Here is a 14565-nt window from a genome sequence, read left to right as displayed (position 1 = left end):
TGTTTGTGATGGTTTTTCTCAACATCATTAAACAACACGCCTTGAGGGAACAATCTAATCAGAGCCTGCCATATTGACCATCCCGGATATGAGCTGTGAGCAGACTATTGTCTGTGTTTGAGGATCCATGTATTTGCAGATAGATTTTGTCTGCCAGCTTTCACCCAGAGAAGGCATGTTGTTTTTCCTGGCGCTTAATACGGTTTATGGTAATCAAAAAGGGCCAAAACTAACCTACTTTTTCTTTAACTATTAATTAATTAATTTTTTAAATGGAAATTGTGATCATGGGATGGATATATATATATATATAATAATCTCTCTCTCTCTCTCTCTTTCTCTCTCTCGATCAGTTCTATTTAAGGCTTGTGAATCCCTTCTCTTTTTTACACTGTTATTTCTCAGTGTCTGATTGAGTGAGAGTGGATGTCTTCATTCACTGCCAAAGTTTAATTCCAATATTTCAAGAAGCATGACATTAGCTAGATGTGCTCTTGATAGTCCCAGAAATTGTGGCAAAACAATGATGGATGATGGAAGCCTGAACCATAACTGTAAGTCTTACGTCTTGCATCTAAAATGAATATGATATGTGATAATATGATGAAATGACATTGAATTTATTATCTTTCCGGTGGTCCTGGTCTGCTTGATATGGTCTCCTGGGACAGTCCAATTCTTACAAAGATGTAATCTGTGTGTTCAAGCCATTCCAGGAAGTTTGTATTTATGAGCTGAGAAGTTGACATCAAGTGACATGCCACCAACTCTGAAATTTGGACCTCAAAGAAAATTCAGAGACACTAACTGTGAATGTACTTACCTCTCAAAATTACAGCGCTGTGATTTGAGTTCAACTTGTAAGTATGATCTTACCGATTTGACTTGAACGCACACAGTGTTCTCTTTGTTCTTCTAAGTTCAAACTTTTATGGTAGTCTGTCAAATCAAGTCTTCTCATGAAGGCGACTGTTTTCACTCTCTTAGATTTAAAAAAAAAAACAGCATATAATGAAATAACCTGGAAATGTTTATTATCCTTTACCCAAGCCAGGACCACTCTGACAATAGATGATAAGTGATCTAGCAGACCTCCTGCTTTATTTTGAGATAATTATTTCACTTTTGATATAGATGACTCTTCTTGCTCCTCTTTCAAGTGAGTTGATTTTGGCCAGAATATGTATATTACATTTCTCAAAGAAGTTTGCTTTGGACTTTAAGGGGAGGTGGACTGCTGAGTGATGAATCTGCTCCAGAGGAATCTGCCCTCTTAACATGAGACATCTGTTTATAATACCACACCCTGGTATAGTGTTTATTTCATGATGTCATGAGCACAGCTCACACACATTGCTTAAATAGCAAGGATTCCCTATCATTTAGATGTAGAACTGAAGAAACCTATAAGATAAGCATTGAAATGTTGACATGAGCTGAAGCCCAGTTAGATGAAAGGAGAAATCATCACAGTAGGAAGATAGTGTTCAAAATGTGTCTCAAGCAATATGCTTTCTCTTCTTTGAGCTTTAAATGTACTGCAAGTACACAACTGAATCCCAGTTTGAAATATTTTAAGTCCATTCCATTTTTCACACAGTGATAAAGTTCTTCAAAGGTAAGTGAAGGTCATCCATCCATTTTCTTTACTGCTTATCCTATGCAGTGTCTTAAGGAACCTGGTGCCCATTTCAGGGGTCTTGGGGCACAAGGTGGTGGTGCAGAATGCCAACCTATTCACACACAACAAATTCTTTTAAATATGCCCATCAATTCATGCCTTTGGAGCGGGGAAGGAAACCGAAGTACTCAGAAGAAACCCTTCTAAGCACAGGGAGAACATGGATATCAAACCCCCAACCCCTGGACATGCCCCCAGTCAGTGAAGCCATCATTATGATTACTCAGCAATTAAAACACCTTAAGTGTGGGACCTTTGTTGATTTAAACACATTTAGTAGCCATCTCTGGTGAGAAACATTAATCAGAATCATGCAGTTTTGTAATTTCTGTTTGAAGGATTTCAGCCATGTTGCAATACTATGAGCTCAAGGATTGATGTGACAACTGATTTTCAAAATGTATGCACACAACTGACCACAATCAACCTACACATTACTCCTTACTGTCAATAAATGATGACAATGAAGTGTAATTTAGTGGTGCAACTGTAGCAAGATTCAACAGTGACGCTTTTATTTGTCATGTACACAGTTACATACTGTGTACAATTTGCATTTCTGGATTATGCACTCGGTTAGTAAACTTTCTATAGCTCTAGTTACATGCTTCCCCCACAGAAGTCTCTACAGTTTACACAGAATGGTACATTAGAACATTAGATTTCCCCATTCTGATTATCGATGTTTGCATTATCTGAAGCTTTTGACCAGTATCTGCATGATTGTTTGCATTGGCTGCTGCCACATGATTGACTGATTAGAGCATGTTCCTAACAAAATGGCCATTGATTCTATACTACCATAACCAAAACCCACAAGGTGCACCTATCCAGTATACATCCCCAAGACGTTTTCTCGACTCCACCCACAGTAGGTGGAGTTGGATCAGGTCCGATTCCTCTCTGCTTCTGTGGAGGGGGTTAGAATTTTGGCACGCCTGCTTAGAGACTCTGATTCTGCGTTTTGATCCTTTCGGCTTTCCATATCCGTGAACTGCGCTTTGTCCCCCGCTGCCGGTGCAGTCACATCCCGTGCTGGCTACGGCCATGGCGGCGGCACCGGTGAAGCAGCGGACCGGGGCAAGCCGAGCTCAGCTCCCACCATGCTATTATGAGGGATATCTTGAGAAACGGGGAGCTAAAGAGAAGGTAAGCATTGAGTGCTGCTTATCATGTCGGGTTAAAAGGCGGCTTTTCCAGGCTTGCAGTCGCGCCCACCGGCTTTATTACACATGTCTCAGCTGTGTATTGTGTGCATATGTGTTTGTGTGTGCATATGTGTTTGTGCATATGTGTGCGTGTAGGCAAGGCGAAGCAGATTGACAGGCTCCCTGTTTTGGGGAAAAAGTCCTAATAAACCACCCGTGTGTGTGTGTGTGTGTGTGTGTGTGTGTGTGTGTGTGTGTGGCACAGTGACAGGCTCCCTGATTAAATTGATCTCGTGTAAAAAAAAACAACAAAAAAAAAACCCTAATTTTGGGTTTAAAGGATTGTACAGCCAGAAAAATAACTTATTTTGGTGCCCTGGTTGCATGGAGGCGCGAGAAACCGCATCCAAACAGCGTCTTAACCGCATATAAGCGGTGAGATTGTCATAATTAACACGGGTCTTTTTTTTTTTTTAAACATTGTTATTGTGTGTGGTTGCGGGTTTGGATATCTATCTATCTATCTATCTATCTATCTATCTATCTATCTATCTATCTATCTATCTATCTATCTATCTATCGTGTGTTAAGCATTAAATGTTGCAGTGCATGGACACACCTTATTGCTGCTTACACTTCCACACATTTCAATTATGAACCGTGTTAATTAAACGCATCTAATATGCTAATTAATCTTGCACTCCTGCCTTAATTAAGGAACTAAAGCGCGCGCACGCTCGCGCGCACGCACCCACCCACCAAGAGCCAAATTGGTTAGACTGGTGTATTATAAGTGTGTCATGTGTTTGTAAGACCAGATGCTCCAAAATCAAAACACATAAATGTACATGGATGAATAAATCAATGAATTGTGTAACTTAATCAGGAAAACCCAAAACACATCATAGAATGAAATTGTACTGATTTGAAAGACGGGTGTCGTGTTTTATATATATATATATATATATATATATATATATATATATATATATATATGAGAGAGAGAGAGAGAATTATGTGGTGTATTAAGTAGTTCATGTGCATGAAGATCTTTTGATTTAAAAAACAAAAACAAACAAACTGTAAAACCTTCTAAAATTGCACTTGAACCCAAACTTATCAGTACAATTATAATAGCATTTAAAAAAAATGTAACTTTCCTTGTTTGTCTCACTTATAATAATTAAACTAGTATAATATCATGAATTTACTCTGACTTCCTAAAACAAGACCTGATAAACTGTGCCAGATATAAGTTTTCATGTGTGTGACTTCAGTGCCATATTAAATGCAATACGGTCTCTAACAGGAAGGTCAAAAAAATATATTAATATTTAACCTTATCACTTATCATCTTATCACTGGTGTATAATGGGATATATAATGTAATTCAATCTCTCTCTCTCACACACACACACACACAGATTGTTGGTGTATCGCATCCTGTCTGCTTCATGGTGTGAAGTATAATGTGATTTAGGACTGTGTTAATGTTTAAGGTATCAGCTGGCTCTTAAGTAAAATTAATAGAAAATTCGGGGACAAAGAAAGCTAGACATATTGGAAAACAAATATCTTGGGGGTTCAGGTGCAGTGGGTGTGTGAAGGGGGTTGTTGGGGGTGGGTTTAAATGTATAGATGGGGTGTGTGTGTGAGAGAGAGAGACAGCTGTGCTCCATGTTGCCCTTGGGGGCTCTAAGCTGCCCCAGAGCTCTGGATTTGGCAAAACAAGCCAAAGAGAATTAAGAGGAGTGAATCTGTAAGCTAAGCAATGACAGTACATTGCTTTACCAATTGTGTCACAAGTTATTGTGATGATGATGATGATGATGATGATGATAAGCCTTCCAAGTTGTGAATATACGGATTTACTGTTATCTGTTGTTTTTGAAGATTGTTTTTGAACACAGAAAATAGATTGTATTTGTAGAGTCTGTATTATTATTATTATTATTATTATTATTATTATTATTATTATTATTATTATCAAAACTGACATTTATGATTGTGTTCAGTATGTATAATCAGTATTTTCTATCAGAGTGTTTCTAAACAACAAGAACATGTCATATGTTTGGAAAGTGGGAATGGTTACTGTACACGACACAAGAAGAGGTTTATGCTCATGATGTAAGCAGTTCATTAAAATACTCAATGAATTCAGTAAGCTCTCAGCACAGACTGACGGGTAAAACAATCATTGGTTTATTAGTTATGTTATTCAACTCTACCTGTTTAATCGGTAAGAGTCCAAATTAGTCTTTGCCCAAACGTACTTATGAGATATAGTATTATTCATACCACAGATTTTTCTCTTATTATGCAGGTGTCCCGGAGACTATGGACATGCTTGTGTGGCAACACTTTATACTTCTTCAACAATGCGAAGGACACACATGTAAGCAGTACAGTAAATTTGATGTAAAAATATGAGGATTGTTGAGAAAATTGAGATTTTGTCAAGCAATATACATCTGAATGTAATCAATCAATATTATTGTTGTTATTATTATTATTAAAAATCATTATCAGTTTTCTTTTATGTATAGGTTACTGATTTCTTTGTAAATAGGGAGGTACCTTTTCACTCAGAAACTGGGGGGGGGGGGTGCAAACTTTTTGGTTGATATAAGATTAAAAGAGATTTTCCTTTTGGAAATGTTTCACGGAGTGTGTGTGTGTCCGTCTTTATTCAGTACGTGGAGAAACTGGACCTGAGTGGGTTTGTGTCTCTGATTGATGACTGCAGTCGAGACAGGAATCTGGAAGCAGCTAGAATGAATTTACGCATGAAGGATGGAGAGATCAAGCTAACAGTGAGTTTACATGAAGCCAGATATTTAAAGTCTACATTCTAATATATTTGTTTGTACATACTGTGAATTACTTGAGAATATAATAACCCATCCTTGCAATGATTAGTCATAGTTGGTTAAGTCTCGGTGGAGTGTAATGCTTTTGTGTTTCATTAAAATTGTGAAAGATTTTATTGTGAAATTTGGAAGACTAATGGGTATTAACTGTAAGGCCTCGCATTAACCGATGAGCGAATTCCGTGCAAGTTAAAGCTCCATTCACACACTGATTTTTATCTAAGCTAGTCTCCAGTAAATATTCCTACAACTGGTTTCCATAGTGATAGCGTTTATCAGCGCATCAGTATATCTAGCATTCCACATCAGATTCCCTGCTGCTAAAATGAAATCTTCTAAAAAAATTCCTATCGCATGAGATGAAGGTGAAGCAGCGTGTGCTTTTTACCACAAATCACTTGTACTGTTGTCGGAACTCAGAGCCGGTCTCCAAGTCGACACATCACAGGGTGATCTCCACACTTAGACTTTTTGGTTACTAAAGACTGTTTTAGTTAAACTTAACTGTTAACTCCATAATTACTACAAAAATACTGAGAAAACTCCTCAGACCTGGATGAGAATGAGCAAAGTTCTTTACTGTGGTCAATCAGCCAACAAATTATAATTTGCCAAATTAAAAGTACCAAATTGCCAAATTAAAAGAAACAAATTGCCAAATTAATAGTAACAAATTAAAACCCCCAAAAGAGCATGTCATGCCAAGTCAATCAAAAAAAAAACAAGAACCCTCGCGACGTCCTTGCAAAAATAAAAACACCCACCTTGACCCGCGGACACGGGCACCTCAGATATCTTCTCAATATATACCCTGGCGCTCCTAGGAGCCCAGGTGCCATATCACCTTATTTACTGGCCTTACTTCCTATGTTTTCTAAATACACTGACCCAATTTCCCCTTATTTCCCATTACCTTTCACCCATATGCCCATTTATGGATTTTCCTCCCCTTATTTTTCATGACCTTAGACTAAACACCTAGGCCTTCTTCAGTATGCACAACAAGTTTATGAGCACCACATGCCCATTTATGGATTTTCCTCCCCTTATTTTTCAGGGCCTAGGTCTGTGGACCACTGTTTTTTTCATTCTACATAACATGTTATTGCTATGGACCAAGGTCTGAGAACCATGGTGTTCTTCATTTTCCATAACAATTTATGAGCTAAGGTCTGGGAACAATGGTCTTTTCCCTTCTACATAACAAGTTTGCAGTTGTTATTACAAATGTGCTCAGACTGACTAGGCCTGACAGCCCTGAATCTGGTTACAATAAACGTCTTTGGCCTACATCACCACCTACATATGTCTTATGACAGCAATTGTAATATTTTGCAAGGCCTAATACTTTACTTCGGTTATAGTATTGTAAGGACTAATATTTTAATTATTTCTACTAAGATTTTTTACAACACTGTCTTTGTCTTTCCTCCCATTGCTACTTGCTGAAACAAGTGTATATAACTCTGTATTTGCATAAAGTTCAAGTTTTGTCAATTTTGTCACATCCAGTAGCAATGTGAAAGACACTTTCCAAAACATATTCACACTGATAGCTTCATCACAACAACTTCTGGAAAAAGAATTTCATTTAATCCATCCATTATAAAACAACAAGCCCATGTGTTGTTACTATAGAAACGAAAATCTATTCGAACAAGTGCATTAATATATTCAGCAATATAGCTAGACCTGCAGTTATCAGATTTGAGAGTCTATTTGTAATGAATGACCTTATTATGCAATATATTATTCATCCAACCACTTCCTGATGATCTGCTTCCTGGAAAATGTTCTGTGAGATTGGGAATTTGATCTAATGTTTTTCATGCTATTCACCTCTGTATGCCAAATCCTGGTCAGATGACTGCTTTAGGGTCTGTCTTTGTCCCAAACAAGTCACGTGACCGTCTCATTTTACTGCAACAGACAGTGAGGTGAATGTTGTCCAAATTAATCACGGGGACACATATTTGCACAGATTTCTGTTCTTCAGTTATGGAAAATTCTCAGTGACTAAACAATTAGATGATTTTTCCCTCTCGCCGTTTTTTTCTTCTCGCAGGCTCCTAACTTGGAGGCACGAGAGCTGTGGAAAGGCTTCCTGTACTCTGTAGTGGATGTGAGTGCAACATTCTAAAACATATCACACAACAATCCAGTGAATTCTGCAGAGCAAAAACTCTGCACTCTAAGATCAGAAGTGATCAGATAAGCATCAGATCTTTATCGTTATTAGTAATTGTTTTAATGCATTAAACAATGAAACACATGACTTAACGATAAGATCTTATTCCTTCTTTTGTGTCACAGTTTTTTTTGTGTGTGTGTTTAGTTAACACTATTAAAAGCGACTTGTTCTTTTTGTGTATCAGTTCACAGCCTCAGTCTGTAGCATCTGCAGATTTTTTAGATCGGATAGAGTTAACTGTTTCTGGAAAGAAGAGGAATGGAAGTCAGTTGTAGTAAGACAGAATACATGTGTATGAAGGAGAGGGAGGGAAGTAGAATGGTAAGGTTACAGGGGGCAGAAGTTAAGAGGGTGCAGGAGTTTGAGTGTTTGGGGTCAACTGTCCAGTGTGACGGGGAGTGTGGAGAAGAGGTGAAGAGGCGAGTGGAGTGGGTGGAGAAATGTTTCAGAAGTGTTGCGTGACAGAAGAGTGTCCGAGTTAAAAAAATTAAAGGAAAGACATTAGTGAGGGCAGCTCTGTTGTATGGGTTAAAGACTGTAGCAGTGAGGAACAGACATGAGGCAGACATGGCGGTAGCAGAGATGAGGATGTTGAGTTTCCCTTTATTAGTGATAAGGATGGACAGGATTAGGAAGGAGCACATCAGAGGGACAGCTCAGGTTGGCTGTTTTGGGGACAAGGTCAGAGTGGCTAGATTGAGATGGTTTGGACATGTACAGAGGAGGGAGATGGTTATATTTGTAGAAGGATTTTGGAGATGGAGCTGCCAGGTAAGAGGTCAAGAGGAAGGCCAAAGAGGAGATACAGTATATGGATGTGTTAAATGAGGACATGAAGGTAATTGGTGAGAATGCTGAGGATAGGGTTAAGTGGAAACGGATGATTCGCTGTGGTGACGCCTAACGGGAAAAAGCCAAAAGTAGAAGAAGAAAGAGTTAACTGTTTTTTGTTTGTTTGTTTTTTCCAGAAGCCAAAAAAAAAGGAATTTCCTCCTGTTTTCTTGTTTCCATGTTGAACATTAAATTTCTTTCACACAGTGGTAGTAGTTTTTGTCTAGCCTACTAGGGCAAAATATGAATTGAAAGCTCACCCCACCTTTTTTATCACACACAAATATTTCTATTTTCATAGTAAATATTTATATTAAACCCATTTCTGCTCTGTGAGATGCTCGAAGTGCTTGACCCTAAGGATTTATTTATCGGTGTTATTTTTTACTAAGATTCTGTGTACGGTTATCCAGCAGAGAGAAAACCAGTTCTCTCACACTAAAAGCCATAGAGTCCTGACTCATTTTAAATCAGACTTGCAATGATAAAATAATGTTTATACTGATCAAAAATCAGTTAATGGTGAAAGAAATTGGTGCAATGCTAATGTACTGGTAAGGGCAATGGGTAAAAGTGGTCCTTTTTAAGTCGCGACTTGCGGTTGCTTTGGGTTATAAATGTGTTTGAACCTTAACACATTGATTTGCTCTTTTCTCCAACAGTTAAAAAAATTCTGGTCATTATTTGATGATCATAACAATGTGTAGTACAAAATATGCAAGATTCCTGTGCTGATGATCTACCAGGCAAAAATACATAAATAAATAAATAAATAAATAAATAAATAAACTTCCTGCCTGTTATCTGTGTCGTCAGTTGCGCTCCAGTCAGCTGATTGACTTGTGAAGAACAATCCCGCTTTTGTCCCGGGGAAATTCCACAGTCACAGCTCAGCTTTGAGGCTTGTTTGATTCTTTAGATACTGTAACACACACTGCTCATATTACTTTTTGAAACCTGCGTGCCAACATGTCCTTAAAAAAGACATCTAATTCAGTTCCACTAGCGGCTACACAGACGCCATATTCCTCAGGTTTTGTCCACAGTTTCTTCGTGCATTAGCATGATCTAGGCTAATCTTTGCGCAGATGGTGTTCAGGGTGCAACAACATTTCTGTGAATCAAATGAACTATTTTTCAGTTTGCGTATGATTCGTCTTGCCTGGTAAAACCTCTGAGCCATGTTTTTTTTTTTTTTGGACATTTTGTTTTTCATTTTCTATTAAAGCTAAACTTTCTGACTGTTTGTAATTTGTTGTTTGATTGAAAATAGTCATTTGCAGTGGGCTTATGGAGGATAACAAGCAACAGTGACAATCAGTAGAAACTGCTGTTCATACAGCAAACATTCTGCTGCTAAAATCATAAAAAAATGCATATTTTACAAATTTTTTTTTTTTACTAGAACAACTAATAAAGTTCAGTCTAAACAAACAAATGATTTTAGAATTTCTTCAGCACGTTGTTGGTGTTTGTAAGAGTCTAATATTTCTGCTTGAGGTTATCCAACAAACACTTTGGGCTTCTCAGAACGCAGAAATGGGTTTGATATCACAAGTTATTAAAGGATTTAAACATTTGTGTTGAAAAACGGTAACCTTTTTTTATTTTTTTGGAACATCTTTGAATATATTCCCCTAAATATAAAACCAGAAATACTTCCATAACATTGAACATGAACATAAGCACTTTTTTTTGCATCTGGTAAAAAAGTGTTAAAAAAAATGATTAAAGTTAACTTTAAACTTTCCACAATATTCCGCCACGAATGCTATTGAAATAAATGAAGGTTAAGAGAAAAGAATTGTTTGTGATTTCTATATTTCTCACAAATGTGGATATCAATACCCTTGATATCCACATTTGTGAGATACCCAATAAAGCCAATATTCTTTATTTTGACCTCACTGCCTTTGTTTCAGTTTTAGTCCCCAGTTCACAAACGCCAACATTATCAGTGCTGATAAAGGAATGAAGTAAATGAACAAGTGACCTTGTGTATTAATATATCAGTAAGTGATTTCCTTTATGTGCTCGTCAGCTGGCAGTGCCCACTACTCTCACTCTGCTGCCCGGCCAACTGCAAATGCTGAAGGAAGTGGTGGAGAAAGAGAGACAGAGAAGAAGAGCTCGATCTCTTTCCAGAGCTCCCTCCTCACCCCTGTCTCTCCCTCTGGTAGGAGAGATTCCTGCGTAAGTATTTCTTCATCTAGAGATGCTGGCTCGTTTGTATATTCATGGTTCAAAGAAACAATAAAAGTATAGTAACAGGAAACTTAAGGGTAATTGTAAAATGTGGAACTTTGTACCTGATATTTTCTTAATTGCAGCTTGTAAATTCTTTGTAGAATATGTTTCCTTTAGATTCACTCGATCAATATCAGGAAATAAGAGGAACAAGACAGCTGTTATAAAGAGGAAGCTGACATCGATTTTGAAACGAGCTTCTGCTTTTTCTCTAATTTCAAGGCATGAGATAAGAAAAGACATTCTTTCAGCTAACAGCACAAAGCTTCTCATTTCTGATCGGTCAGAAGGTGTTAATTCACCAGACAGTATTTTACCGTACAACTTTCCTAGCAAAGTTATGGTGGTGATTTGAGCAAGAAGACATTTATTTAATCCTTATGAAATAAGTCGTAGTGTCAGTGCTTCGTAACATAACGTACAACATGCCATTGTTTATTAGACCAAAAACAGAGAAAAAGAAAGAAACACTTTTAAAAGGCATTGGAAATTCTCAGCTAGATGGATAGATAGATGGATAGATGAATGAATGAACGAATGGGAATTTCAGCAAGAACAGTTTTTATAATTTATATAGACAAAAAAATAAACAACAAATATAGAAGAATAAATGACTTTCAGATGTTAGGGGTGTTTGATGATTAGTTTCCTATAACCACATGCCTGTTGTGTATTAAGAGAGTGTGTGTGTGTGTGTGTGTGTGTGTGTGTGTGTGTGTGTGTGTTTTCTTGGGAAGCTGTTTCAGACCTGTCTCACGTACAGAAGCTGAGGTTCTGTTAGAGCGTCACCCAGACTCCGGGAACATGCTGCTAAGGCCGGGCAGAGACGGCACATCACTCGCAGTGACCACACGACAGGATCTTAATGGGTATGCTATTAGGATACAGGATTAAAACACCCTCATCACTATCTCTCTATACCATACACTGCATTTTTATTTTTACCCCAAGACGTGTCTTCTTTACCACTTCAGGATCTCTCTCATGTTGTCTCATGTTCTGTCTTACTCTCCTTAACTTAATTACATTAACAGTTACTCTCACATTACTGCTTTCTGAACGTTCCACAGCTCGGTGTTCAGACACTATCGGGTTACCCAGAAGCCTCAGGGAGGTTACATCATCGACGTGGAAAACCCGGTATGTAGGGATGAATACATAGATGATGATGATAAAGAATGTGCAGTGTTGAGACTGATCATGATGTTGTGTGTGTGTGTGTGTGTGTGTGTGTGTGTGTGTGTAGATCCCGTGTCCCACCCTTCATGATGTTATTAACGCACTAGTGGAGAAAACAGCTGGGACGCTTCAGCCTTTTCTACTGGAGGAGCCTTATGAAGAGAATATCAGTATGTCTGGCATGCAAACATGCACACAAACACACACACACACACATACAAACACGCAAGTAGCAAACATTAACAAATATGAACATGCAGGAACAGAATCCTTCTAAGAACTATGTAAACACGACACATTCAGATCCAGTGAGGAAGTCTTGCCGACGTCCTCGGCTCAGCTCTGGGTTTCTTGTTTTGAAAGCTGAAAACTCCTCGTTATTTTTCCAGCATACATTTCGTCCAACGATGAGAATGGTGAGCGGATGCTACACTGTGCACCAACTGGCACTTTCCCTAGAAGACCCTCACTGCCTCCAAAAGGTAAAACACCACCTCAGGATTTTAACCTCAAAATCAATCTCCAGAATTCATTGATGCCATTTTTTCTCTGGGGTGTGTGTGTTTTGTTTCAAGCAGGGCCAGAGAGATGGACGTTGAGATCTCACTCTAAATCTCCTAGTCCATCTCAAAGATCACTAAGCCCCCCAGGTTCACCATCCAGCCCTATGAGACGACTGGTGCTCTCTCCCTCACCCTCACCACTAACACAAAGTGAGTGTGTCCACATGGATCTTTCTTTTATTTTTATTATTTTTTAATTAATAAGACACAAAAATCCTAGTTTCAGTGTCAGTGCTGCTAATTTTTTTTTTTAAATAAATGCCTATTTGTCAAGTCAATTCAAGTCACCTTTATTGTCACATCACCACGCCACATGTGCCATGGTGAGTGAAATTCTTGGGAGCGAGCTCCAGAAATTGCAGAACAAAATGAAAATGATAGATTTATATGGATCCCCACTACAAATGTAATAACAATAATTATAATATTTCAGGATTAAAAACAAGGAAGCTTTAAGCATTGCAGGGAAATAAATGTCAAAAACAGAAGCATTAAAATTATCAACAAACATTTGATACTACCTCTTTTTGGTTATACACAGTTTTTGAGGTGTAACATTCTAGGTTCATTATTAATTGACTGGATTTTTTAATGCCTGTCAGTGTTGTTAAAGTAATTACAGTGATTAAACCATTGCAATGCTGTCTAAAGAAATTTGTGTCTGACTCACAAATTAATTAACTACTGTAATATTCCAGCAGCTTTCACAGAAGAGCTCAAACAAAAGCTGGAGAAGAGACGCACTAGCCAGGACTGACTTCCTGCTTCTCCTCAGCCAATCAGCAGCATGGCCTCGTCCCCTGACTGTCTGATTCTGCCAGTGCCTTTGTGATGACAGTCAACGCTCCCAGATATTCAGTCTTATTATTTCCATGGTGCATCATTAATCAAGCTGAGCAAAAAGATCTAGTAAACGATTCTGCCTTGGGAAGGACAGTGAGGTTTGAGCACAGGCACAGATCAGTCTGAGCCAAGAATCAGCATTTCGAAGCTGCAGCTCCACAGTACTAAATACACTGAAGAGCAGCTCCTCTAAACTGCCATGAACGGTCTTGTCATGTTCTCTTGTCATTTTCATTCAAATTTTCATTCGAAGCATTTTGTCAGCAGCTGCAGCAGGTAAGTTCAAGTTCATCTTTAAAGCTTATGCTTGTGTTAGTACTAAATAGCAGTGATGAAGTGTCTGATGTGTAAGTTACTGCTCAGAACAGTGTGTTCTGTGTTTCTGTACAATAGTGGGGTGTTTTTTGTTTGTTTGGGGTTATTTTTTGGTGTTCCAGATTGAATACTAGACTGATCATCATTACTAGTTTGTGTAATGATCATTGCATGGTGCTACTGTTTGTACACAGATTTTGTGTGTATCACTGTTAATTTTTCTCCTATTTATTGGAATTAAAGGGACGATTTTTCAATATATTTAATACCCTGTTTGCCTTATACTTTCCTGCCCTGCTAATATATTTATATTAAATGGAGTTAATTTTTTTTTATTAGGCTAAAATAATTTGTTTGTGTAATTAATTTTAAATGTGTTAGGTTTAAGTAAATACTCAACAGTGTGCTGGTGAAGTTGATGAGTGTTTCATAACTGAACATCCTGAAGAATTTTTATTCCACTTAAACCACAGCATCTTGTTAATGGTTTGATTTATTAATTAAAGCGCATTGTGTCATACGTTTAAGCATTTATCTACATTCAATATCATCTGGTATCATTTAGATGATAGACAACATATACAGACATGTACATATTCACTCACTGTGAGGAGCCTCTGTCATACATTCGATCCTTTAGTGAGCCGTGACCATAGAAACAATAATGCATTCAAACGAGTGCATTAATATAAAT

General features: G+C 37.8%; 1 protein-coding gene across 4 annotated transcripts; it reads left to right on the top strand.

Moving 5' to 3' along the window:
• The first annotated feature begins 2515 nt into the window (after positions 1-2515).
• stap2a (signal transducing adaptor family member 2a) lies at positions 2516-14132 on the top strand. Of its 4 annotated transcripts, none has more exons than XM_027137277.2 (11): positions 2516-2830; positions 5156-5227; positions 5526-5645; positions 7768-7824; positions 10766-10917; positions 11709-11840; positions 12042-12111; positions 12218-12320; positions 12540-12632; positions 12726-12863; positions 13412-14132. In XM_027137277.2, the coding sequence occupies exons 1-11, from the start codon at positions 2729-2731 to the stop codon at positions 13468-13470; spliced, it is 1098 nt and encodes a 365-aa protein (XP_026993078.1). In that variant the 5' UTR covers positions 2516-2728; the 3' UTR covers positions 13471-14132. The 4 variants fall into 4 exon arrangements, with proteins under 4 accessions (XP_026993078.1, XP_026993080.1, XP_026993081.1 ...); XM_027137279.2 differs by having other exon boundaries at positions 2517-2830; positions 13415-14132; XM_027137280.2 differs by having other exon boundaries at positions 2519-2830; positions 12729-12863; positions 13415-14132.
• The last annotated feature ends 433 nt before the right edge of the window (positions 14133-14565 follow it).

The sequence above is a fragment of the Tachysurus fulvidraco genome, chromosome 22 (genome assembly GCF_022655615.1).
Source record: "Tachysurus fulvidraco isolate hzauxx_2018 chromosome 22, HZAU_PFXX_2.0, whole genome shotgun sequence".
Taxonomy (NCBI): domain Eukaryota; kingdom Metazoa; phylum Chordata; class Actinopteri; order Siluriformes; family Bagridae; genus Tachysurus; species Tachysurus fulvidraco.
The sequence above is the reverse complement of the archived record's forward strand: the minus strand, read 5'-3'. Positions and strand labels throughout refer to the sequence as shown.